The sequence below is a fragment of the Oryx dammah genome, unplaced genomic scaffold (assembly GCF_014754425.2).
Source record: "Oryx dammah isolate SB20612 unplaced genomic scaffold, SCBI_Odam_1.1 HiC_scaffold_20, whole genome shotgun sequence".
In the NCBI taxonomy this organism is placed as follows: Eukaryota; Metazoa; Chordata; class Mammalia; order Artiodactyla; family Bovidae; genus Oryx; species Oryx dammah.
In genome coordinates, this window is record NW_024070204.1 from 48885576 (window position 1) to 48911271 (window position 25696).

At 43.4% G+C, this 25696-nt stretch overlaps 1 protein-coding gene across 1 annotated transcript in view; it reads left to right on the plus strand.

Annotated features, from left to right (window-relative positions):
• The first annotated feature begins 1183 nt into the window (after positions 1-1183).
• MAP3K1 (mitogen-activated protein kinase kinase kinase 1) overlaps positions 1184-25696 on the plus strand; it is a 71850-nt gene continuing 47337 nt past the window's right edge. The window contains exon 1 of the mRNA XM_040262551.1: positions 1184-1662. Within this exon, the coding sequence (XP_040118485.1) occupies positions 1184-1662 (479 nt within the window). The remainder of the gene's footprint in view (positions 1663-25696) is intronic.

Here is a 25696-nt window from a genome sequence, read left to right on the forward strand (position 1 = left end):
AAATCATTAACATGTAAATGGTGCTTTTTCCATTCCAAAGCACCTTATCGCCAGACGCCCTCGGGGACTGGCAGGGTTCGCGACGCCGCGCTGGGCAGCTCGGGCTCCGCGGGGGTGGGGGCGGAGGGAACCCGACAGGCAGCCCGACCCTGCGGGAAAGAGGGACGTGCAGCCAGAGGCATAGGGCTCGGGGAGGGTCAGAACCTGGCGGAGGATGACAGCAGCCAGCACTTCCTGGTTCCTTCCCCAAACATGCTGTGGTCCTGCATATCTGCCTTTCCCAAAGACAGCGGAGGAAAAAAAAAGATTTATAACGATTCACCTCGACCACTCCACCCCCCCGACCCCGTTGCCCGGCCCTCTCGGTCTCCCTCCAACTGGGGGCGGAACAGTGGGTGAAGAGGGTGTCCCAAACCTGTGATTTCAGGCTTTGAACACGATATTCCAGAAACTTCTGTTTTATTTGTAGCACGATCTGGGGGTGGGCAAAAGATGAAGAAAGCTTTTTATATATATAAACTTTGTGTTTTGGGTCCGCGGCATCACGTCAGCTGAGCGTTGGGTTTCTCTTGCTTTGCAGCAGGCGACCGCGCCGGGCGCCACCTGCGCGTCCCGCGCGGAGTGGAGGCGGGGGCAGGGGTAGGTCGGTCCGCGCCCGGGTTCCCCGACGCCCACTGCAACGGGCATGCGGATGACAGACTGCAGACAGTCTGGCTTGCGCCCCCTTCAACGCACCGTCCATCAAAGCTCGAATTGCAACTCCTTTAGGGCGAGCGCCGGCTGAGCCGGGCCGAGATTGCGGCGGAGAGGAAGCGGAGCTCTGCCGCCGAGGCTCCTCCTCTCGCCGGTGCAGCCCGGGACTACCTGGCGGCGCGGCGGGTGAGGCGCGCGAACCCCAGTGCGCCCCCGCAGCGGCCACCTCGGCAGCTACCTTGGCGGCCCGCATGCGGGGCTGAGCTAAGAGTCCGCTCCCCACCGAAACCTGCGTCCCGCCGTCCTCCCCCCACTGAACCCGCGCGCCCGCCCGTCCGTCAGCCCCGGCCCGGCGCCCGAAGGGCCGCGCTCACGCAGTTGGCGCAGCCAGCCCTACGCTAGAGGCGCAGAGCCCGCCCCCCGCCCCCTGCACTCTCCCCGCCTCCTCCCTCCCTCGCAGGGGCCGAGCGAATGTAGCCCGCGAGAGAAAATGGCGGCGGCGGCGGGGAATCGCGCCTCGTCCTCGGGATTCCCGGGCGCCGGGGCGGCGAGCCCCGAAGCGGGCGGCGGCAGAGGGGCCCTCAAGGCGAGCAGCGCGCCCGCGGCAGCCGCGGGGCTGCTGCGGGAGGCGGGCAGTGGGGGCCGTGAGCGGGCGGACTGGAGGCGGCGGCAGCTGCGCAAAGTGCGGAGTGTGGAGCTGGACCAGCTGCCCGAGCCGCCGCTTTTCCTCGCCGCTTCGCCGCCGTCCTCCTCCACTTCCCCGTCGCCGGAGCCCCCGGACGCGGCGGCGGGCGGGAGCGGTTTCCAGCCTGTGGCGGTGCCGCCGCCCCACGGAGCCGCGAGCCGCGGTGGCGCCCACCCTGCCGAGCCGGCGGCCGCACCGGACAGCGGCGCCCAGAGCCCCGCGGGGGCCGAGCCGGGGGAGAAGCGGACGCCCGCCGCCGAGCCGACTGCGGCGGCCCCGGCCGGGTAAGCGGCGCGGCCGGGGAGCGGCGGGGACTTGGGGGGCGGGCGGGCTATTGCAATGAATGAACCCCGGCATCGCGCAGGGCGTCCCGGGGCTCCGCAAAGCAAGGCTGCGCGCGGCTATCCGGGACCCGAGCTCTCGGGCACCCCCTTTGACCCTTCCAGCTTCGGGCGGCGCCCCGGACCTGGCCTGGGGGACCGGACGGGGGCCCGGGGCGGGGACGTGCTGGAGAGTTTGTTATTGTTTGCAGACATGTGACAGGCGTGCGAGCCGCGCTGCTTGGACCAGTTGAGATAAGGTGTGGGGGGCCGGGCTGGCTTTGTGGGGCTCCTGGAATCGGGGCTCTCCGAGGAGCCCCGGAACGGGACCCCGGCGCTGCCCTCCGGGTCAGGCTAGAAGAGGCGAGCAGCAGTGCGGCGGCGGCGACCCCGGACCTGAGTCCCGGGGGGCGCGGGGGTGACGCCTGAGCCTGCGGGCGGGCAGTGTAGGTGGGCGAAGTAGGTGGGCAGCCCTGCCCGAGACCGGGTTGGAGGGCCGGAGGGCGGCGGTGCAGAAAGCGGTGGGGTCCCCCGGGCGGTGACAGGCAGAGCCTCTAGGCAGGTACCGGAGGCCGGGCCGGAACGGAGGCGGCGCGCCCCGAGCGCGGCCGCAGGGGGTTCCGGGTGGACGGCTCCGTAACGCCTGTCAAAGCGGTGCAGGGTGACGGGCTGCAGCTCTAGGGGGCTTGCGGGGTATTAGAACGGAGAGTTTTCTAATCGCGTCCCCCAAGGGACTCCTAGTGTCCTGGGGAATACAGACCGCAGCACGGAGACTTGAGTGACTTCTGTTTGGAGTTTGAATTTGGCCTTTGAAGTTTGCATTTGGCGGAGTGGTGTAAGAGCCAGGACCGGATGTGTCAGCCATTCAGTTGCAAAGCGGTAGTGCCTACTCCCCGCAGCCTCTCCGGAGTGGTTGGGGACCGCGGCGCGGGTGCGGTGCTTCCTGCTCCCTGCAGCTGCGCGGGCCGCCTCGGGATTCCAGGGGACCCAGTGCGTTGTGCTTCGGAGCCCTGGGCTCCCTGCGCGTTACGGTATGTGCAAGGTAACTCAGGCCAGCCATTCCTGGCCTGGCTCTTTTTTGGCAACTAGAAATTTTTGTTTAAGGAAATTCTTTTAAATGTGACAGCCATAGTCCTTGTTTTTGTTTGTTTTAAAATCTAACTAGTGTATGCAGAGCACAGGTTTGAGGAGTATTTTGAGTTGCTGAAAATATTGTGATAGTCACCCGTTTCCCTGTAGGGCTTCCTGACCTTTATTCTGAATGTTTTAGAGACTGCCTTGTATTGGTTTCCCTTGTGAAACGAATTTGACAGTAGGAATCATTGGCTTTCGTTAATTATCTAGTGATTTGGCACTTTTGGGGGCAACTTGATTATTTGTTTAAAACCGCAGTTTGTTGATTGCTACTTAGAAGTTGGCCCCTTCTCTTTCCCCACCTCGCGGGGGAGGGAACCCTAAAAATGTGGTCAGCAGTGTGCCATGGCAATGTTGAGAGGAACAGGGACTTGTGACTGTGCTGGTTTTCTGTGTGCACTTGTACATGTAGCTTAGTCTTAGAAGGGTTATGTTTCTCTGCACTACTGCTTCTTTGCAGATTGCATTAGAACTTGACTGGAATGATTCGTTGTAGGCGATTGTTACTACAAGTGAGGTCCAGTTAAAGATATTAAACCCTGAATTTGAGAGGTGAATTTTGTCTTACTCCCATGATACCAAGTTTTTGGATGCAGTAAATAATTTAGCAAGCCTCAGCATTCTAGGCATCTTAACGAGCTATGAATACAATAGAAGAGGAACCACTGTAAAATTAATGTATAGATGTTTAGTGTTGTCTCCACACAAAATAAGAGGACAAAAGTGAAAGCAGATAGAATTCAGGGAGTGAGTAATCCATGTTTAATTTTTGCATTTTATAACCTAGTTTTCCCCCTTCTCCTTTTTTGAAAGGGTGGATTATAATTGCACAGTATATGAAATAATAATCGGCAAAATCATTTTTTAAAATGAATTTCACTGGCCAGAATGCTGTTTGTTCATCCCAAATGTTATACATAAACATTTCATTTATAGTAAAATATTGATTTCCTCTACTTTTGAAATAGTGAGTTTTTTTCCATATTTCCTTGTTCATGGGGTTGAAATTCATTTGAGTCCGTTGGTATAAGCACTTTGACTGTAAGCAGTAAAATTGCAATTGAACTTTACTTTTTGGATAATAGTTACATTCATACTTTAGAAGGATCATTTAACATCAAGATTTTGAAATATTTTTATGTTTCAGTAGTACTGTACATCTTTAAGACCTGTCGTATTTTTTTAAAGAGAATTCCTAAAGTTTTTAAATTTCATAATTCCTCCAGTTTTTGATCTTTGGGTATAGAAATTGAAATTGTGGAAAATACAATTTTGTAGTGTAAATAATGTAAATAATACTGATATTAAAAATAGAAGATTTAAAGTCCACCCCTCTTTTTCAGGTTCGTAACTGAAATCAGTGAAAGTTTTTTGCCTGTAAGTGGCGCCCAAGGGTTTGGGATTTTTCCTTCTAATACAGAATTAGGGGCTTTTTCTTCCTATTTACTGTCTTTGAAGAGAAATTACAGTGTTACTCTCCATTGAACAGGCTATTGTGAGTTTGGTAGATATAATTACTCCATCCTATTTTTGTAACTTAAAAAAAAAAAACCTAACTATCAATTTGCTGGCCCCATGAAAGAACAAGATATGCTGTACTTGTTAATGTTAGTTTTTCCTTAAAACTGAAGCTGTTTCATAGGCTGCTTTTACATCCTCATATAGCCCTCAGCTTTCACTTCCTTTTAGAAGCTTCTGGATTAAAAATATAATTCAGTGACTTTACTAAAGGAGGTGTAGGAAAATTATTGCCCCCAAATAAGTTTTTTTTTAAAAAATTGGTGATTTTATAAAATGACAGAAGTAGTTACATAAGTTAGTCTTACATGAATTTGTAAGTTTGTAGTTAGGAATTGTCTCCAAGTTTTATTTTGAATCAGGTAAGAAAATGAATGCATTCTTCAAAGATTATTAAATATAATTCTGAAAGGGAAATATTAGAACTAGAATTGTTGCCAACTTTAGTTTTCTTTTCATATCTGATTCTGGCATGAGTGACTGGTTAACCAACATTCCTTAATACATTATTACCAATATGCTATAATAACTCCATTTCGCTAGATTAAAAAAAAAAAAACAGGAAGTAGCTCTGTTCATTGATATTCTTTTTCACATCTCTTATACTACCTCAAGCATATGTTGCACATTTTAGAAATGGTTGCTGACTTACTGACTTGGAAGATTTCAAAATATGGAATGAAAGGAGCGTTCTTTGCTTTCAACAAGAGCAAAAGAACCAGCTACAGCTTGCCTAGGCTGTCTGCTGATCAGCCCTTGACAGTTGCTGGGAGCATTCCAGAAGAAATGCTGGAGTGGCTGGGGCAGTTAATAGGGAATGGATTCCCCTGAGGGAAAACATGGGGCATTCAGAAGTTCTCTGAGTAAGAAGGCACAACTTTTGCATTTTGTATCCAGTTTTCTTGGGTTGAGGGTTATTTTTCTTTGAGGAAGGCAATAGGAGAATGTGGCATGGAGAAGCATTAGTCTCCAGAGGCTCCTTAAGAGCTGCAGTATTTTGCACTTCTAACCTTGAAATGCCTTGCTATATCAGATGTACCAGGTATATTCCTTAGACTTGGTTGTTTTCTTCAATTCTGGCCTCTCTTTATAATCTAAGCTGAAAATTAGAGTTACTTTAAAATGTAAATGGGTAAAAAAGATTAATGTGAGGAAATAGGCACTATTAAGAATCAACCCAAGTTGTTTTTAAGAAATAATTTAAGAACATTTTGAAACGCTAAAGAAATAATCAGAAACAGAATTGAAGTAAATGTTCATTTATAAACCCTCACTGCAAAGCTAACTGCTAGTTGGGTGTTCTTGCAAGAAATAAGAGGATTTTTGCTGCGGTTAATAAACATGTTCATTGATCAAGTAGAAGTACTTTTATATAGTCACTTTTCTTGCCTTCTGTGTGTCAGGCAAGTTATATATTAGCTCATTTCATCATGTCTGCAGCCTTCCAGTGTGTTGTAATTTTCTGTTTTCAAGAGGTAGAAACTCATGCGTGATGCTAAAGCCCCATGATCACACGACTGGAAAACAGGCTAGGATTCCAGTCCATGACGATCTCACTGCACAGTCCATTTCTTTCCATCCTTCTCTGCTGTCTCCACTTTCTTTTACAAATTAATGACCAGATTAATGATTTGAAGGAGGAAGTTGTCCTTCAGGAGTCAATGTGAGAATGATAGGTTTTTACCCAGTGCCGTTGCCAGTACGTTTGTCTCCTGACGTGTCCATAAAGCATGGTGTTTGTAACCTGGCCCCATACATGTAATACAAGTAAACTCTGCTTAGATCGCCTCATCATGTTAGGCAGGGAGAATAAATGATTTGTACTTAGATCATTTCATTGTGTTAGTCAAGGAGAACAGTTGATGAGTGTTGAGTGTTTCTTAGGTTTCTTGATTTGTGTGGTTTATAAGTAGAAGGAAATAAAGAAGCTAATATCACATATTCATTTTAATCATCACACATGGAAACTGTTCCAGTAGAGTCAGATCCTATCCGTTTGTACTTGTTTTAGATTTCATTCATCCAACTTTTAGGAACCTCGGCGAGGTGATTTTCTGGGTGGTAGAGAAAAATGTCATCAACGCACAGCCTCTGTTTCTGCTGGCAGATTGTATTATGAAGAGGTTTCACACTACCATGTTAAGTGTTGTGAGAGACATGGGAATAGAGAGGAGCACCTAGATTAAGGATTAGTGCTCTGAATCTCACCCACAGCATTTCACACTGTATCTCTGCAGTGAATACAGTAGTGCTTCCTTAGCTTTCCGAGGAATAATTGACCTTTCAGGATAGTAGTTAAAGGTGGAAGCTCTGTTCTGCTTTCTGCTTGTACCTTTGGTCTGCTAGTTTTTGCTCTTTCCCTTTGGTCTCTTTCCCTTTCTTAGGACAGATACATACTGTAGCTTTTCCATTTCTACAGCAATGGCAAATTTAGGTACAGATTACTTTCAAACTATTTCTGCCTATGCTCTTAAAAGGTATGAGTATGGAACTGCAAGTTCAGATGTGATTTTTTTTTTCTTTCTTTCTTAAAGAAAAAATTAAGTAGCGGGTATAGGAGCAAAAAACTGAGAATCTGCCAACACTAGTTTTACAATTCAGGCTTTATTATTAGTAAAAGCAACTCTGCTAGTTAGGGAAATAACATTGGGAAACATATAAAGTATGCTCTAGGCTATAAGATAATCAAGAAGATATCCTTGTCTCATTTACTCTGACCTATGGGTTGGTTTAGGTATGTTTGGTATGGAAAGGAGTTCTGTACTATTAGCGATAGAATCCTTTGAAATAACCAGTCTGGTTAGTTTGGTTTAATAGATTGAGATGTTATAGAGAGCCAAGAGCTGTTAAGTTCTTAAGACCCACCAAGCGTGTATTTCTGAAAATGCAGTCTCACCTGGGAATTAGTGATGAGACCTTCAGTCCTCTCTAAGACTGAAGCAAGTGCCTGGAGCTTACACAGTGCTGTAGTTAGCGTGTTGACTATGTGTCACAGTAAGCATGATGATGAGTGTATGTGGAGTCAGAAGAAGGTAGATATCAGGGTGTGGGGGGGGTAGAGGTTGTACTCTTGATAAGTAGTAGGGATTATTGCCTTCCTTTATGGCCTAAATAACCATTCAACTGATAATAGCATCAAATAATCTTCAAACTGGTCGTACAGCATTCTGAATACTAAATATCAGTTGCTAACAGACCAGGAACTCTGTCTTATTCTTAGTGCCATTGCCCATCACCTAGACTGGTGTCTGGCACCCATGAGTATCGGATGCCTGTGAGTGGTGTTGTTTAGTCACGTCCCACTCTGTGTGACCCCATGGACTGCAGCACACCAGCCTTCCCTGTCCTTCACCATCCCCCGGAACTTGCTCAAACTCACGTCCATTGAGTCGGTGACGCCATTCGACCATCTCATCCTCTGACATTCCCTTCTTCTTCTACCCTCAATCTTTCCCAGCATCACGGTCTTTCCTAAGAGCATTAGGATGAGCATTAGGATGAACTAATTTTCCCAAAGTGTTAGGATGAATTAATTTTTAAATAAGTGTATTAGAAGACACACTAACTCATGACTTAATGTAATGTGTTTAATCATAATGTAGCTTAAGGAAAGTTTTGAAGGCAGGAACTATTTCTTATGAGTTTTGGTGTATTGCTTGGTATTTTGTAGCAGTAATTGATATTTAGCAAGCAGTGATTAATAATGTTGACCAATTTTATATAATGTAAACCTTACAGAATTTAATAACTCAGTGTAGTTACAAAGTAATTGGAGCCATGTGTAAACTGTCAAATATTGAGAAAATTGAGTTTCTGGGATTTGAGTGTCTAGTTATTTGTGCTTATGGTAAGCCCTCCTGATTGTTTTCTTAACCCTGCCAACCCTTCTTTAATGGCTCCTCAGCTTCTTGAGCATTATATTAGAACATTCTCAGGTCCAGGCCTTCTCTCATTTCCTCTCTTCCACCCCCACCCTAGTCTCATTAATGCCTTTAGGTCAACTATTGGCCTTTCATGAATGAGTGCAGAGTTTATTTTCCTAGCCATGACCTCTCCTAGTTGCCACACCTCTCTACAGAACACATCCATACTCAGGCATCGAAAACCAAATTTAGGATTTTCCCTACACCTTGCCGTACTCATACTCAGGAGTTCTCTGCTCATGAAGCGGCAGGACCAGAGCCTAGTAGTTACCCTTGACAGCTCCTAGTCTTCAGTTCCGTATCAGAGGCTGGTGCTTTGGTCTGTTACCATATTCCTAGTCCAGGTCTCCATGATCTCTCATTTGAACTAACATAGTAGCCTCCTAACTTGCGCCCTCTCTCCTGCTTCCTTCCTTCCAGTTGGTTCTCCATATTGTATGACCAGAGTGATCATTTAAAAATGTAAATCTGAGTGTAGCAATTTTCCTATAGAAAAGTAAATTAAATTGTAAAACGTTCAGATGCTTTCCATTTGGATAAAGATCGGAGAATTCTTAAGGTGTCCCACAGAGCCCCTACCGGGTTTAACCCCTGGCTGCCTCTCTGGGCCCATCTCTGGTCACACACACCCTTGTTCTTGGCAGGACTGCCTTCGTTTCCTGACTCAGCACACCACCTCTGCCATAGGGCCTTTGTGTCACCGCCTGCTCTCTGTCCTGGAGCACTTTTCCCAGTCGTGAGTCCGCTCCTCCCTTTTCAGATCTTAGCACACTGAGGCTTCTTCCTCAGGGAAGCCTTCCTTCCCTGATCTCCTAGACTGGCTTTGTAGCGCCATGTCCTTACTGTTAGTGCTTTGATTTTGTATTTATCTCATTTGGTGAATGGTTGCCTTCCCTTGAAGACTGAAAAGACACAAGTGGGCAGAGCCTTTGGCTGGGTAGGAACCCAGAACCTAGCAAAATGCCTGGCCCAGAGTAGATCCTCAGTAAGAATTTGTTGAATAAATGGATGGAGGTAGTTATGATGTTGCAAGATCAAACCAGTGGATTGTCTGTTCTTCCCCTTTGGTCAGATGTAATCAAGACTTAGCTGAGATGGGGTTAAATGGCAAAAGCCTAGATGATTGGTGTTTCCAAATAGTCAGTGTGTGATAGATTCATTAGGAGGTATCTGAAGTATTAGACACACCAAATGCCACAGGTGAAGTAAGATGGCTTAATGTGGTACAGAGGAAAGAGCTGTACTGCATGATAATACGCTGTAAGAAGTGTTTGCTCTGTGTATTTAGTTCTGCTCTTACCAGGGAGTTGAAAGTGTGTGTGTGTGTACCTGTGTGCATATCTATATAAATAAATATACACTTGGAGCTGTTATGCATTAATACAATGATTCCTTTTCCTGAGTTCTCAGAATGTTATCTAAATTTAGGATACTATGTTTAGGATTTTTGTCCCAATTACCCTACTTCATCCAAAATTTATGAATTTGCTACTGATAATGATTCAACTTGGGATAAATAGTTCACATTTGCATTAAAGAAAAGATTTGCTAGACAAGTACTATGTCAGATTTCAGGAACCAAGAACCCATGTTAACAGAAAACGTTTTAAAGTTTACTGGTGGTAACTAAACCTCGTAGCCTCCCTTATCTGGAACATGGTTTAGCACTAAGAAGTAAGAAAAGAAGGCTCTGAACTGCCAAAGGGCCTGTAACAAAATCTGTGCTTTGAAGTTCTTTGATTTTACACTTAGAAGGATTCCAGGGGCATTCACTCAGGATTTGCTGACATTTCTTTATTATTCTTGTAGTCTTGTCTATTTGGTGTCCCTAATGCAGTGTTCTTGCCTGGAGAATCCCAGGGACTGGGGAGCCTGGTGGGCTGCCGTCTATGGGGTCGCACAGAGTTAGACACGACTGAAGTGACTTAGCAGTAGCAGCAGTGTATGTGCAGCAATTAAAAGCAGCCAGTTAGAAGACCCACACTTAGAGCAAGAGACAGGTTCCCTAAAGGCGGAATATAGGCAGAGCCCTGACAGGTGCTGAGAAGGGAGGAGAAAGGGACCTGCTAAGAGGACCCTGGAGCATGGCAGTTGGGAGCCGCCTGGTGATGGAACGCTTGGTTCCACACACCTGGATCACCTCTAAGATTATGAGTTTATTAAATCACAGCACTTTCCCACATTACTCTTGGGGTATCAGTTCCTTATTTGTAAGATGAGAGTGATGAAGATCATATGATTGGTTTTGTTTTCCGTAATGACAATGACTGTGGCTTACAAGATTGTTGTGTTTCCCTCCACTCAGTCAACCAAGTTAGAAAGCTTGTAACATATTAAGGAAGTTTTCTGTCCCTGATGGTTGTAGAAAGTATTTTGATCCCCAGAGTGGTAAACATCTAAATCGTCTGGAAGAGGTGGCCCTGTAGCCTTGATGCTGAATAAATGACGTGTTCTTTAGAATTACATAGAATTGGATGCTGCGCATTACGAACGTCCTGTGGATTGGCTGTGTGGCAGAGTTTTTTTTGCTCTATTTGTTGGCCTGAGTCATTTTATATCCTACAATAAAAAAAAGATGCCTTAATAGTTAATCACCACCACCAATATATACTGCCCTTTCTCCTAGCTATACTGTGAGAAGTCAGGCAGTAAGCGCCAGCTTTGCAATGTTGACCAAGTTATTTAATTACTGTGAGGACTTTGGTCTAATAAGATGGCTGCTTGCGAAAGGGTTGGATTTTTGATGTTCACATGTCTTAAGATGTTGAGTGTTTTGAGAAAGACATTTCACATTTCTTTTTTTCCTCTTTCAAAATAATTAATTGGTTGTACCTAGTATTTATTATCTGGATTTTATTAATATTCTTAAATTCTTCTTGGGTAATAAATCAGATTATTTTCATTGATCCTTAGATTTTAAAAAAAGATGTGACTTATTAATTAATGTAGATACTAATATTCCTAAAAAACTTTTAATGTCAGTATAAACTTATTTTGAAATTTGAAAATACGTTTCAGTTTTTCTGGCACACTGGCATTTCTACACTATTATATAAGGTCCTTGTGATTTTTCTGAATTCAGAATTTTTAGATTAAGCTTTATTAATAAAATAGTTAGACAATCCTTTTGAAAGCAACAGAACAATTTGTTTTAAACATTTATTTATCTTTTAACAAAAGAACAATACTATGTAGACTGGTATAAGTTTTTTTTTTCTTAACAGCATTTTGTTTACTATCTTAACGATGAACGTAGAGCTGTCATTTTCATGACTGCATAGCATTCCATCATTTGGTTGTCTCATTAACCAATCTCTTCTTTTTAGACATATTATTTATTGTTTGGTAGTTATATTACACTGCAGTGACTACCCTTGTATGTACATTTTCAGATATTTGTGCATTTGGTTTTGTAAAATAAATATTCAGAAGTAAAACTGCTGAGTCAAAGGATTATGCATATTTAAAATTTTTATCATGTAGCCAAATTGCCCTGTAAAACACTGTGCCAGCTTACATTCATCTCACGGTATGTGAGAGTGCTCATTGCTTCACATTCTTGCCAGTGTTTGATATTATCAGTCTGTGAAAGATGGTTTCTTATTTTAATTTGCATTTCTTGGCTTTTTAGCATCATGGTTCAGTTCAGTTCAGTCGCTCAGTCATGTCCGACTCTCTGCGACCCCATGAATCACAGCACGCCAGGCCTCCCTGTCCACCACCAACTCCCGGAGTCCACCCAGATTGGCCTCCATCGAGTCCGTGATGCCATCCAGCCATCTCATCCTCTCGTCCCCTTCTCCTCCTGCCCCCAATCCCTCCCAGCATCACAGTCTTTTCCAATGAGTCAACTCTTTGCATGAGGTGGCCAAAGTACTGGACTTTCAGCTTTAGCATCATTCCTTCCAAAGAAATCCCAGGGTTGATCTCCTTCAGAATGGACTGGTTGGATCTCCTTGCAGTCCAAGGGACTCTCAAGAGTCTTCTCCAACACCACAGTTCAAAAGCATCAATTCTTCGGCGCTCAACCTTCTTCACAGTCCAACTCTCACATCCATACAACTTGTATTTATTAACAATTTCCTACTTCTTTTGTGACTTTCACACATGAGAGAGAATTGTTTAATTTTTTCTTATTGATTTTTAAGTATCCTTTATGTATTAGAATATTAGTTTGACATTTATTGGAAATGTCTTCCTCTACTTTTGTGTTACGATTTATGCATTTCAACAATAACTGTTGTTCCATAAAGAGGCTTTAAATATTCCTTCGGATTTCATTTCTTTCTTTGTCCCTCTCCCTCTCTTTCTGAATGGTCTTACAGAGACTGTGCTCTGTGGTGGTTCAGAGTGCAGATGCCTGAGTTCTAGTCAGAGTTTCACCACTGCCGAGTAGTGAACCTCGGAAGTTACTGAACTTCTTGGCACTTCAATTTCCTCAACTCTAAAATGAAATTATTACTTCAGAATTGTTGCAGGAACAAAGTGTTTGTATAAACACTGTAAATAGTGCATGGTGCATGATGAACACTATGTAGGTAATAGCTATTATTATTCCCTGCCATAAGATTATAAAAATTCACCAATCTTTTCTAATACTATTTTTATAGATTAAAAAAGAAATTGTCTCTTGATCTCTCTGAAGTTTAAGGCCCTAACTTTATTTTCTCCAAATGATTGGCTAGGTTTCCCAGCATTGTTTATTGACTAAAAGTATCCCCTTTATCACATACTAAATTTTCAAATGTTTCGACGTTCCCAAATACATTTCTTTATTTCAAATCTTACTCTTGCACAAAGGGCTAAATTCTTAAATAATCACATTTCACGTTTTTTACAAAGATCTTTAAAGAATGTCATTGACTGTAGAGGAAAAGATACATCAGAAGACTATTAGTTGTGTCTTTGCTGAATCGTTTTTATAATATTTTGGTGCCTAAAATGCCTTGGCTTCAGTGATAGAACCCTGCACCCCCCTGCCTCTGGGATAGTTTCTCCAGGAGGTGCAGCTCAGCCAGGCACTGCAGCCATCACACACCCAAACGGAATCTCCATCCTCCCGGTCAGATCTCCTGGTCCTTTGGGGTGCCATTGGTTTAGTTCCTGTTACCACCTCCCGAGCGGCTGTGCGCTTAGGCTGGTCTTCTCACCCTCAGCATCCAATCAGTCTCTAGTTCTATTGTTGTCAGTGTCTGCTAGCCCTGGAATCCACCCCCACAGCTGCTAACCAGGGTCAGGCCTCTGTCACCTCCTCCCAGTTATTGCAAAACTTCTTCCTAACCAGCCTCTGGCTCCTGGACATGTTCTCCTCAGTCACTCGCTGCAGTTAGAGTGAGGTTTCTACTATGGAAGTCTTATCTTGACACTAAAGTGGACAAAAATCTAGCCCAGTCTTCTCGTTTTAAAAATGAAGAAACTGAAACACAGGCTTAAACAGTTCAGATAGTTAATCAGTGGCAAAGGTGGGAAGTCCCAAGTCTGTCAGAAATAATTGGCACTGCTTCTGGCATTCAAGAATAATTCTATTCATGCATATTATACATGTATAATATACATTTTTTCTATATTATACATGTATAATATAGATTTTACACCTTATCAGTGGTGGATAATTTATGTAAGGTGAATTGCTGGTGTCCAGCATGCCTTCTGTGCACAAAGTGAGGCCAGGAGAATGATGAAATGCTGTAGAATGAACTCCTCCATACAGGATACTGTACAGTTCAGAAGATGCTTTTGTATTTGCTGCTGTCTAATTGAAATATATGTTACTGTAATCTTTCAACCTGAAAATCACACAATATCACTCTCAACTTAGATTCTCTTAGTTACTTGGGTCATTAGCGTGTTAATAAATCTTAAAATCTACATTTGCTTCTTTTGAGATACTTATTAATGTAAATTAAATACAACAATTCAACTTAATTCCCTAGCTTTAAACTGTGTTGATATTGTGCTCTACGATTTTGAGTGGCTGTGTTCTATCTTTAAATAAGTGAATTCAGAGAGAGGAAAAAAAAAAAAACTTTTCTTCATCCCGAGAATAAAGTCCAGACTCCTTAATGCAGTTCAGAAGCTCTGGTAATTGGCTCTGCGCCCCTCTCAGCTCCCACTCCTGAACACCCTGCTCCAGTCATTCAGGGCTACGTTCACATTTTTGTTTCCCTGGCTGACCCTTCTTTTCTCTCAGTGCACTAAATGTTGTTTCTTCTGTCTAGAATACTTATTTTGTCTCTGCCATGAGATAATTTTTAATATGTTTTTATTCCCCCTGCAATGAACAATTTTTGGTATTCTGCTGTATTAAATATAAATGTTGCTATTTGCGGAAGTCAGTTGTTCTGTCGATAAGGTGTGTCCAGTTCTTTGCGACTCCATGGACTGTAACACGCCAGGCCTCCTTGTTCCTCACTGTCTCCCAGAGTTTACCCAGAAGTCGATAGGTATTGTGAATTCTACTGAACTCTTTGACTTAAAGTTCCTTGGTATCTGAATTAGTTTTGCCACTTTTAGGCCTTTTTAGGGACTTGCCTGGTGGCCCAGTGGCCAAGACTCCTCATTCCCGATGTAGGGGGCCTGGGTTCGATCCCTGGTCAGGGATCTAGATTCCACATGCCGCAACTAAGAGTTTGCGTGCTTCAAGTAAAAATCTTGCAACTAAGATCAGGTGCAGCCAAATAAGTAAGTAAGTAAACATTTTTTTTTTTTAAAGGAAAACTCATAAAAGTTTTTCCTCTGTCATCCCATATATAGTCATGTCTTACTGAACAAGTGTTTAAAAAGAAAAATTCTTTTAAAATTATAATACATTATGATAAAGCAAATCAGATTTTTCTTTTAATTTGTGTTAAAATTTCAGAGGTACAGTCTTGGGAAAATATTTTGGTGCCAGGCAGCGTCCTGTTGACCCTCCTTGTTTCCATGGTTGCAGAACTTGCAGGTACCGAGAGCTGACTGCATGGTTTTATAGTATATGGACTTGAGCATCTGTAGAGTTTGGTGCCCGCAGGAGGTCCTGGCAGCAGTGTTCTGTGGCTACAGGGGGACAACTGGATTGCTGTCACCCAGAGTAGTCCAAGACCACTCAAGTCAGAGAACAAATATGCTCAGCGGTCGAGCACAGAGGCTGATAGGGGCCTAGGTGCAGCCATCACAAGGCCTGTATCAGCTGCCTGACCTCCGTGGGCAAGGTGCTGGGGGCTCATGGGTTACAGGAAAACAAGCGCATCAGATGTAGGGTCACTGCAGGTCTTTCTGTCTGGTCTGTGGGTGGTTTTCTAGAAAAACGGAAAGGCAGAGTAGTAAGCACGCCAGGGTGAATGCCCATTGTCAGCGCCGCCATCACTCCCGACCCGGCTGGGGTCATGTCTTCATGAACACCCTTGGAATGACGTGCTGTGAGCTAGGCGCCAAGGTGCTGGGGACCCAGCAGTGGGGAAGCCCGTGAAGTTTAACGAGGTTACAGACGGCCCAGTGACAAGGGTGGGGCTGGCCAATCTGCTGGGAATGGGAGGGTACAGGAAGGGTTTTCCAGGAAATGGGAGGACTGCTAAGTCCCGAAGAGTGCAGAGGAGTTAAACAGGTGAAAGGGACTTGGAGAGAGACTTTGTGGCCTGGGGGTGGGGGCAGGGGTGTGTGGAGAACACACAGAGGCCTGGAAGTTCATGGTGGGTTGTGTGCTGATATGGAGAACTGTGAGTGTAGTTCAGGGAGCCCTGTCTGGGTGGGGCCAGGGCTCAGCAGCCAAGCCCAAGAACCACGCAGGGCTCTCTCCCTCCATGCTGCTCGCTGTGCTTGGGACAGAATAGAGAGCCTTTGTAGTTTGACAGGTAACTCCAGCACCCTAGGAAGTGGGTCAGGAGGCCCAAAGGAGGAGTTACATCAAAGCTGGAGCGAGACAGTCTGTGTCTGAGGCCGCAGTCTAGGAGCTGTGGCTCTTGCATTTCTAGTAGCTCTCCATAGTTTCAGAGGCTCACAGGGAAATGTTCTCAGGCAGATGAATTCCAGCCACCCTAGTCCCTGAATGTAGTTTTGAAACTGCACGATTACATTTCAGGGGCAGCACAAGGATGCTGGGCCCAAGGAGGCAGACCTCTTTAGTCACTCACCTGTCATTGGACTCCAAGAAAGTCACTTAATTTCTCCGAACCTCAAATTTCTCATCTTGAAAATGGAGTCAGTGGTGGTGATTAAAAATGGAATGAAGCACCATTCTTAACCTAGAGAAGCACTCAGTAAAAACTGTGTGTAATGTAACTGCAAGTAACTATGAAGACTCTCTACTTAAACGTTTGGCTGTACAGATGAGGATGATGTAAAGAGACTCAGAGTTCCCTTACTAGTTACCATTACTTTAACAAAGGCAGTTTGTGTAGATTATGCAGCATCTTGAGAGCAATATGGTTTCTTTAGTATTTTGAAATTATTAAAATAATGGAAAACGCAACTTTCAAAATTACATAATGTGGGATAAAGCATGTCATCAGTAGGACATTGATTAGGGTTCTCATCACTTTGTGAGGACCTAAGGCTGGTCTCCTGGGTCGCTTTCTTATCTGTGAAAAGAAGAGGTTGGCTCATAATCTTTTTGTTCCCTTCAAACTCTGGCAAATAATATTCCAAAAATTTAATTTGAAAATTATTTCTTATGGCTAAATTTAGTTCTGATGATTGAAACAATTAGATTTTTGAACTTATTAATTCTTGGAGTTTTAAACCTGGGTATCAACTATAAATGGCAACCCACTCCAGTGTTCTTGCCTGGAGAATCCCAGGGACGGGGGAGCCTGGTGGGCTGCCGTCTGTGGGGTTGCACAGAGTTGGACACGACTGAAGCGACTTAGGAGCAGCAGCAGCAACTATAAAAAATGCAAATAAAAAGCAGTGAAGGCTCAGAAAACAGAGAAGTCATATCTGTGTTTGTGTTTAGCAAATATGTATAGAGAGTAGTTTTGAAAATAACTTTTAAGTCTAATTCTTGTAACTTGTATGTGCTTAGTTGCTCAGTTTTATCCCACTCTTTGCAACCCCATGGCTCCTCTGTCCATGCCAGGCTCCTCTGTCCATGGGGATTCTCCAGGCAAGAATACTGAAGTGGGTTGCCCTGCCCTCTTTCAAGGGATCTTCCTGATCCACGGTGAACCCAGGTCTCCCACATTGCAGGCAGATTCTTTACCATCTGAACCACCAGGAAAGTTCAGTTCTGGTAACTTGACTGCTATTAAAAACATTTTCCCTTTAACTTTAACTACATAAGGAAAGGATATTCTCTAGGGATAACCTCTAATAAGCAAAGCAGTCCTTTGACTTTTTTCTATGTTTATAAAGACATATGTATACAAATTTTTTTTAAACTTTTAAAAAATGACACTGAATTGTATCGTTTCCTGATTGTGAAAATTCACATTTCTGTTTTATAGGTTCTTTTCACGTAATTTGTATAGAGTTGGCAGTTACTGAACAGTATGAATTTCACTATCTTTTTTTTCCTTTTTAATCTTTAATAATTTGGAGCTCAAGTTCTAGAAAATCTTGACTATCAAATAGTTTTGGAATAGAACTTTTTGACTGATTTAATCGTGGTTACATCAATTTGAAGCATATTCACACCAGCAGACACTCTCACCTACCACTATTCTTCATCTACACAGCTGAAGCTGCTCATAATTCAGTGCTGAGCACAGGGACCTCCAACAGTAATTAACTATTTGTCTTAGATTCCTGGTAGTGAAGAATACTTGACCCTTCCTGCTTCTATCAAAACTCACATCGCTCTCAAGTTCCAACTGTTGCGACAGTTACTCAGTTGTTTGGGAGCACTTATTGCATGATGGGCTTTCTAGGTGGAGCTAGTGGTAAAGAACCCGCCTGGCAGTGCCAGAGATGGAAGAGACGTGGGTTCGATCTCTTGGTCAGAAAGATGCCCTGGAGGAGGGCATGGCAACCCACTCCGGTACTGGAGAATTGCATGGACAGAGGAGCCTGGCAGGCTACAGTCCATAGGATTGCAGAGAGTCAGATGTGGCTGAAACCACTCAGCACACATGCACACACTGCATGCTCCCACCACGAAGGCTGTGATAAGAAATAGAGCAGAGTCCTTTGAGTCTTGGTTGTTTTAGCACCATTCTTATAGTTGGTTGTGATTGATTTTGATAGCTGGCTATAGGTTTTGTCGCTAGTTAGAATGTCATTTGCACAATGTGAACTGGAATCATCCTGCAGTTTTATAAGTGGATAGTGGAACATAACCCTCCACTGCAAGAAGATTTGCTAGAAGAGTTTTAAATAAAACCGAAAACAAATGAGAACAAAGCCTATACTTTTGGGACTTAGGTCTGTAAAGGCAGTTTTGGCATCAAAGAGAAAAAGGTTTATGCTCAAGAACTTTCATTCTTCTTCTCCCTTACACCTCCTAGGCCAAGTTTTGGTGATAGCATATAAAACTGTTGGTGTCTAAAGTCAGCTTATTTCTAAATACAGCAACTTGAAAAGAAATGTGTTCAGAATTGCATGTGTAATAGACTGCTTTATTCTTGTTGAAGTTTCCCCAAAGTACTGAATGTATTTTAATTACTAAAATTAAGTTAGTGAAAATTTCTTACCTAAGTAGAGAATATAGTCAGCCATGCACTGAGCCAAGATGAAATTGTGTGTGTGTGTGTGTGTGTGTGTGTTCTGTCTCTGCTTCTTTTTCCTCCCAGCACCCAACACACACATGCCACCCTCTCTCTGCCCCCCCCTCCCCCGCCAAACACACACATCTTTCTAAAGTACTGACTTCATTCCATGCTGACAGGTTGTACTGGAACTTGCTATTTCAGAGTCTTCAGTGAGCAACTTACACTGAATTCTGTAGCAAAGCTCCTATAGTGCCAGTGCATTCACACTTTTTCCTGTATTTCTCTGTTCCTTATTAAAAATAAATCTCATTTTATAAATTATCTTTTGAACATTTATAAGGCTTTGCATTTTTTATGAAATCTTCTTGACACTTTAGATGACCTATGTATATGTATGTGTGCTGAGTCATGTCTGACTCTTTGCAACCCCATGGACTATGGCCCGCCAGGCTCCTCTGTCCATGGGATTTCCCAGGCAAGAAAGAATACTGGAGTGGGTTGCCACTTCCTTCTCTAAGGGATCTTCCCAACCCAGGATGGAATGTGTATCTCTTATCATACTTTTACTCCTAGGCTGACTTCCTGTCCTTACACTGTTGGGTTACCCCTGCTCTATAAATCTGTTGCAAAAGTTAGTCCAAAGACATAGAAAATTGCATGCTGCCAATTAATTATTTTCTAGGTGCCTAATCTAGGATTTGTTTCTGTGTACTGTGGAGATTGTCTGCATTATGAATATTGGTAAAAAGTTTCTCCTTAAGGAATAGCATATTTAAAATGTTGATTCGTTCTTTACCATGTGCTTAGGCAGCCACATGTGTTAAATCTTTTGAAATAGAATATTTTGTCTTCTTTCCACAAACCATTAAAATTTCAGCATCCAGGTCTGTCTTTGACGGCTCTCTTACCTGTGAAAATGGGATAAGATTTTGGCTTTTTAGGATCATGTGTGTGAATTTGAGGTTCAGAGGCTGTGGTGACTGTGGCTATCTGACAGCCATTACCAACTGTCGTCCGGGATTATGTCCCCTGTGGTTGTCATGGGGGAAACGGTGACATGCATACTCTTAGCTGCGAGAGTGTCAGATACTGCCCCACAGCCCGGTGACTATTTGGGAATCTCTCCTATAAGTCTGGGATGTGAAACATCACTAGTCTCACCCTGGATCCTGGGTAGCAGAATGGTCAGCTGCTTACTGCAGCTGAAGCAGGGTGAATTCCTCAGCATGGATCATATCAGATGTCTCTCAGAGCTGCTTCTCCTGAATAAGGCTTGCTCAGAAGGATGTTTGTTGGTGGTGTTCAGTTGCTAAGTTGTGTCCGACTCTTTAGTGACCCTATGGATTATAGCCTGCAAGGCTCCTCTGTCCACGGGGTTTCCCAGGCAGGCATACTGAAGTGGGTTGCCATTTCCTTCCCTAGGGGATCTTCCCAATCCAGGGAGCAAACCTGTGTCTCCTACATTGGTGGGCAGATTTTTTACCACCGCACCACCAGGGAAACCAACTAACCACGCAATAGCAACAACGAAGCAACAAAAGGATGTTGAACTGTTCTTGCCTGCCGGAGCATAGAAGCAGCCACGAGGTTGTTCCGGAGCATAGAAGCAGCCACGAGGTTGTTTTTCGGAGACCAGCTCAGGAATGGGACAGAGAGCGGGAAGGGCTGGTTGTGGTGTTGGTGGCTAGAATCGGTCTCTAGAACCAGTGAACTGTGAAACCTGATCAGGTTTTTTTCCAAGGTAGGTAGATTCTGAGAGGAAGATGGACCACAGAAGACCTTGGCCTAAAATATTTTTAACCTCTGATTTGTAACTTAATGTAAGAGCCTTATGAACATTCTAGTCTATTTCAAGATACATCTGTGATCGCTTCCGTAGGACTAATTTAAAAAAATAGAAATAAATGAATTCCATGAGAATTCTTCTTTGAGCTCTTGAGTCAAGTAGCACTACCTGAAGATGAGATAGTATGCATAATACTTTAAAAACCAAAATTATTCTGTTACAAAACTTTGGTTTTCTTTACTGTGTCAGTTAAAATGAAAAGCCTACTCAAATTGCAGTTCAAATTCAAGAGTTCCTTGTGGACATACTTGATTCCTTCTTTTCCTCTTTTAGCTATGGGAGAGGGAATCGCCAGCTGTCTTTAGTTTAAAGGTATTTAACCTGCTTTCCAGATGCTTATTGTGGTGGAGTCAGTGTTGGTGTTGGCTCAGGCTCATCAGTCCTGTCCCCAGGGCTGTGTTACCACTTCTTCAGGACATTGAGTTAAGTTATTTAACTGCTTTGAATTTGACTGTCTTCATCTGTGAACTAGAAATAGTGATACTTTTCCTACTGCCAGAATTTGAGAAGATTGAATGAGATGGTGGGATATGAAAGTACTTTCAAAGAGTAAAAATTACCAGAATTTATGGTGACAGTAAAAGTACCAGCTCTGACCCGGAGTGCCATTAGAGAGGTCCCATTATTGTCAGGAGGTTGAGCCCTGCGGTGTAGTGCGGGGCTGGGGTACCCAAGCCTAGCTGACCTTAGTCCATCCTCGTTTCACTGCTTTCTCCTGCTGTGCTTGTCTTACTGGAAATAGCGGTAGTAGTTAATTTCCTCTGAGGAGGTACACTGGTACATTATATAGCTTGTCTGACTTTAAGCCTAGTCCTATCCTTGAAAAGTAAGGGCAGTTTTTATTCCAGTTTTACAGATGAGAAAACAGGGACCCTGAGAAATGAGGTAACTTGGCAGCTAGTGGGTGGGTGAAGCCAGGGTGTGATCCCTGGCAGTTTGACTCCAAGATGGCTCTTTAACCTTATGACAATCTTTTATGCATATTTTACTATTTCTTTAAAATCAGGAGATGAGTTTGAGTTACATCAGATAATACCTTTCTTTATCCATTATTCATTTTCTTGTCTTTTATTGAAGTAAAAAATCATACCTAATGATGATATTTTAAATTTTGTTTAAGTCTTTAAAAATATGCAAGAAGCATCAGTGAATTTTTCTTTTTAACATTTTTCATTGTTATGTGACATTCTTATGAAATAAGGCCAGTTGTAAACACAAATTTAGACTTCAGTCTGTTGACTGTGCCGGAAAAGAGAGTAGGCTCAGGGTGCAGATGTGGCTGGACTTGTTCATGTGCAAAGCTTTGCCAGCAGAACGGGAGCTGTGCTTGGCGTGCACAGTCAGTGTTACCACTCGAGGCTTTACAGAGTGCTTGCATGCAGATCCCTCCTCGCCCTGTGACCTGGCCCTACTCCCATTGTACAGCTGGTGGGACTCCTCAGAAACCAAGTGAAGTAGTGAGAAAGTGAAAACTCCTGACCCTCTGCTCTGGGTATGCACATACCCGCTCCTCTGGCCTTCTCCTAGGCTCACACCTGCATATCCCAGTGCGTGCTTGGAGGTAGCTGCCTTGGGTAGCTCAGGCATTCAAGATTTATTTCTTTACAACTGAACATAGCTATTAGAGCTCTTTATAAATGAGTCATGAAAATAATAGCTAGTTTTCATTTCCAGTGGTTTTAAATTAAAGCTCAATTTAAACTTTGGCCTACTTTTAATTGGTGTGTTTTGATTGTTGGTTGTGCCTGTTGACTAATTTGAGTGAAGATACCAGTTTCTAAGGCCAGCATCCAATAGAGAGTGCTTAAATGGACTTAAGTTCATTTTTTCCTCTTACTGATGTTTGTTCTCTACTGGTAATATAGATTAATGAATGGCTGCCTATCAATATTTTGTCTTCAGCAGGCATCTTCTTCTATAATTAAGAGCTTAGTGGCTCTGAGAGAATTCAGTAATCTCCCCAACAAACAAAGGAGATTATCTTTGAGTTTAACTATAGAAAGGTCACTCAGGTAAAACTGAAATCTCCTTTAAGGCAAGATAAATATCTTTGCCCTTAACTGCGTCTCTAATGTTCCATTATTTTGTTTTCTTAAGTAACAATAGTAATGTGTTTGCTGTCCCAGAAGTCTTATGTATGTGCTGCTTATGGAAACTTAGCTGTCATTCCAAACTCAGTAATGTTTACTGATAATACCACATGTATACTGCTGTTCTAGGAACTCAGTTATCCCCAGATTAAGAGCTGGGTAGGTAACAGGATAATTCTGTTGTGTTGTCTAGCTAGTTGTTGATTATCAGTAGCTAGTTTCATGAGAAGCTCTTTGAGAAAACTGAGTAGTTGTAGTTTCTGCCTGAGTTTGACCATTTCCATGTACACCCTGGATATTAGACAACTCCATGAATGCTGCCTACTGATCATCCTTTTAGGGTACAGATGATGTAGGCAGTGAAGAAAAAAGAAATACTATTGCACTTAAGAAAGCCCTCTTAATAAAAACTTGTGTTGACATCCTCTCTGAAAAGTCAAGAATGATTCAGTGTGAGACCTGAAAATGTTATTATGTGTTTTATATTTATATACAGCCTTTAAGAAAACAGCTTGTTGGAAGTAAAATATTCTTAGCTTTATATTTCTTATTACATTGATAGTAGTTCTGCCTCTGGGATTGAAGTTTCCTGGCTTCTCACAGTGTTTCTCATTAATGGTACCTTTGCTCAGCTCAATCTTGGGTTTCTCAGAATCTCACAGTGGCTGAGAACATTTTAATTTCTTGATAGGTAGGCCTGGGCCCATCTCCATGTCACTGAAAGGACAGTGGGGAATTCTAGCTCAGATCCTTCCCTCTGAGGAGCAGGATTTCCTGGAAGGGAGCGGAGAAGATCCTGCAGGACAGATGACACCCTAGAAGCAGAGCAGAGGATTTCGTCCAAGGAGAGGCTGGTCAGCAGCTGCAGTGCGACGGGGCAGGATGCAGGGGCCGCCGCCACCGTGCCCAGGCCAGCAGTTTTAGTGGAGTATTGGGCATCAGAGCCACTGAACTTCCCTAAGGGATGACAGGGCTGTGAGAAAGCACAGGCTCCTCTTGAGAAGCCAGAGGGGCATAGAGTAGGGGAGAGGCAAAAGCCCCAGGGATTTGCAAAAGCAGGGAAGCATTTTGGGGTTGGCTGGGTTGAGTTTTATTTTAAGGCAGGAAGAAGGGAGAATGCTTATAGGCTGAAGAAGGTGGAGCAAAGAAGGGAAGTTTGTTGTTAAAGCGGCAAGTGTTCTTTCCTGAAATTCTGACATTTCTCAGGGAGGGGGCTTGGAGGATGCTTGACTACAAAGGAACTAGAAAGCCAGTCCATGATTAAATTTGCCATAGTTACGAAATACGTTGGTAGGAGTTTTCTCTGTGTTTAAATTATGATTTTTCAGGGTGTAAAGAAACATTTATCCACCTGACAAGTTTTTTAAGAATTGGTTACACTAGGAATATAGCAGTGGTGGAAAAGACAAAAATCCCTGTCCCCATGGAGATTATGTCTTCACTAAAATATGGTTGTAAGTAATCCTGGAACCTATTTCATGGTTTCTAGTTGCACTTTTTTTCATGCTTTGTGGCCTTCCCTTAGGGTGACATGAACACGTAAGTGACCTTCCTGCCCCAAGGGTTCTGAAGATTGCTTTCTGTCCAAGCCTCGCAGGTGGCTCTTGCTTCACTCCACCCTCTTCCTAACTGTCACTCGCAGTTACATCATAGAAATACTCTCCAGGTACCATTTTAGCTTGGGCAGCATGTGTCCCTGATTGGTAGCCAGTCAGATTTTGATGTTGAAGGCATGGGTGTGGTGATTAGTTCTGGGGAGGTGATCCAGGGTACTCTGTTGGTAATAATAAAATATTGAAGTTTTAAAATGATTGATTTTTAGAAAATAGTTTAGGACATATTTAGAGATATCCTTGTAATGCTGCTTATTATTTTGCATAACCAGTAGACTTTCTTGGATGGAAAATGGTAGCGATATGGCTAATATTTCAGCACTCATGCAGTTTATTTTTGCTTCAGGTAGAGAGTGACTTGGTGCTTAGATATGGCTAGTGGTTGTGCCATTGATAAATTATGTCCTCTAAACAAATTTTTGAAATTTCACCATATATATAGTGGTTGTCAAATTGTGACGGGAAGGTTGTTGAGAAGAGCTGCTTTAGCTTATGACATTCTTCCGGCAGACTTCTGTTGAAGAGAAGGGGCCTGGGAGCGTGGTACACAGCCTGCCACTCTGGGAATGCTTGCTTGGAGCGCTGAACAAAATTGGTTCAAGTCGCTACTCTCATAGTTTACCTTAATTCATTTGAATTTTATGTTTTAGTCGTATTCATATTTTTACCTCAAACTGCCACTGCATCCTCTCTCCCAAATGTTGAATAAAATTGACGTTCTAGAAGTAGATGCTCTATTTTTTGTAGTTATGCCGTGGTTTCAAATGCATCCTGCCAGCTATTCCTCCCGCCCAAACTAGGAGAATCCAGGTTTAAGGAGTCTCGATTTGGGGTTCGAGCGCTGTCCTTCCCCGGAGACGCCCCATTCATTGAGCTCCTCATCTAGTTCCCTTTCTCCTTTCAGGTTGCTTCCTAGTGTAGGGTATAGTCTCATGACTTCTGCCTTTTACCCCCCAGGCACAAACTCTTTTGAGGTTTTCTTCAAACCTTTTTCTTCTTGTTAACTACAGGAAAATCAGTAAGCATTAAAAAGTTAGAGACATAGACAAGTTCTCAAGTTATGGAAAGTTTTTTCCACTGAAGTACATATGTTCTAGGCTCCTGGTTTTTGGCTTCTTTTACTGACCATCTCTGTGTTTCACTGGAGATGAAATCTGTCACTCCTACTACAGCTGGTATTCCCAGCTCTTCTCTTTCTCCGCAGCATCCCTAAAACTAGTGGTGGGAACTTGGTTTACACACAGGCCTCAGC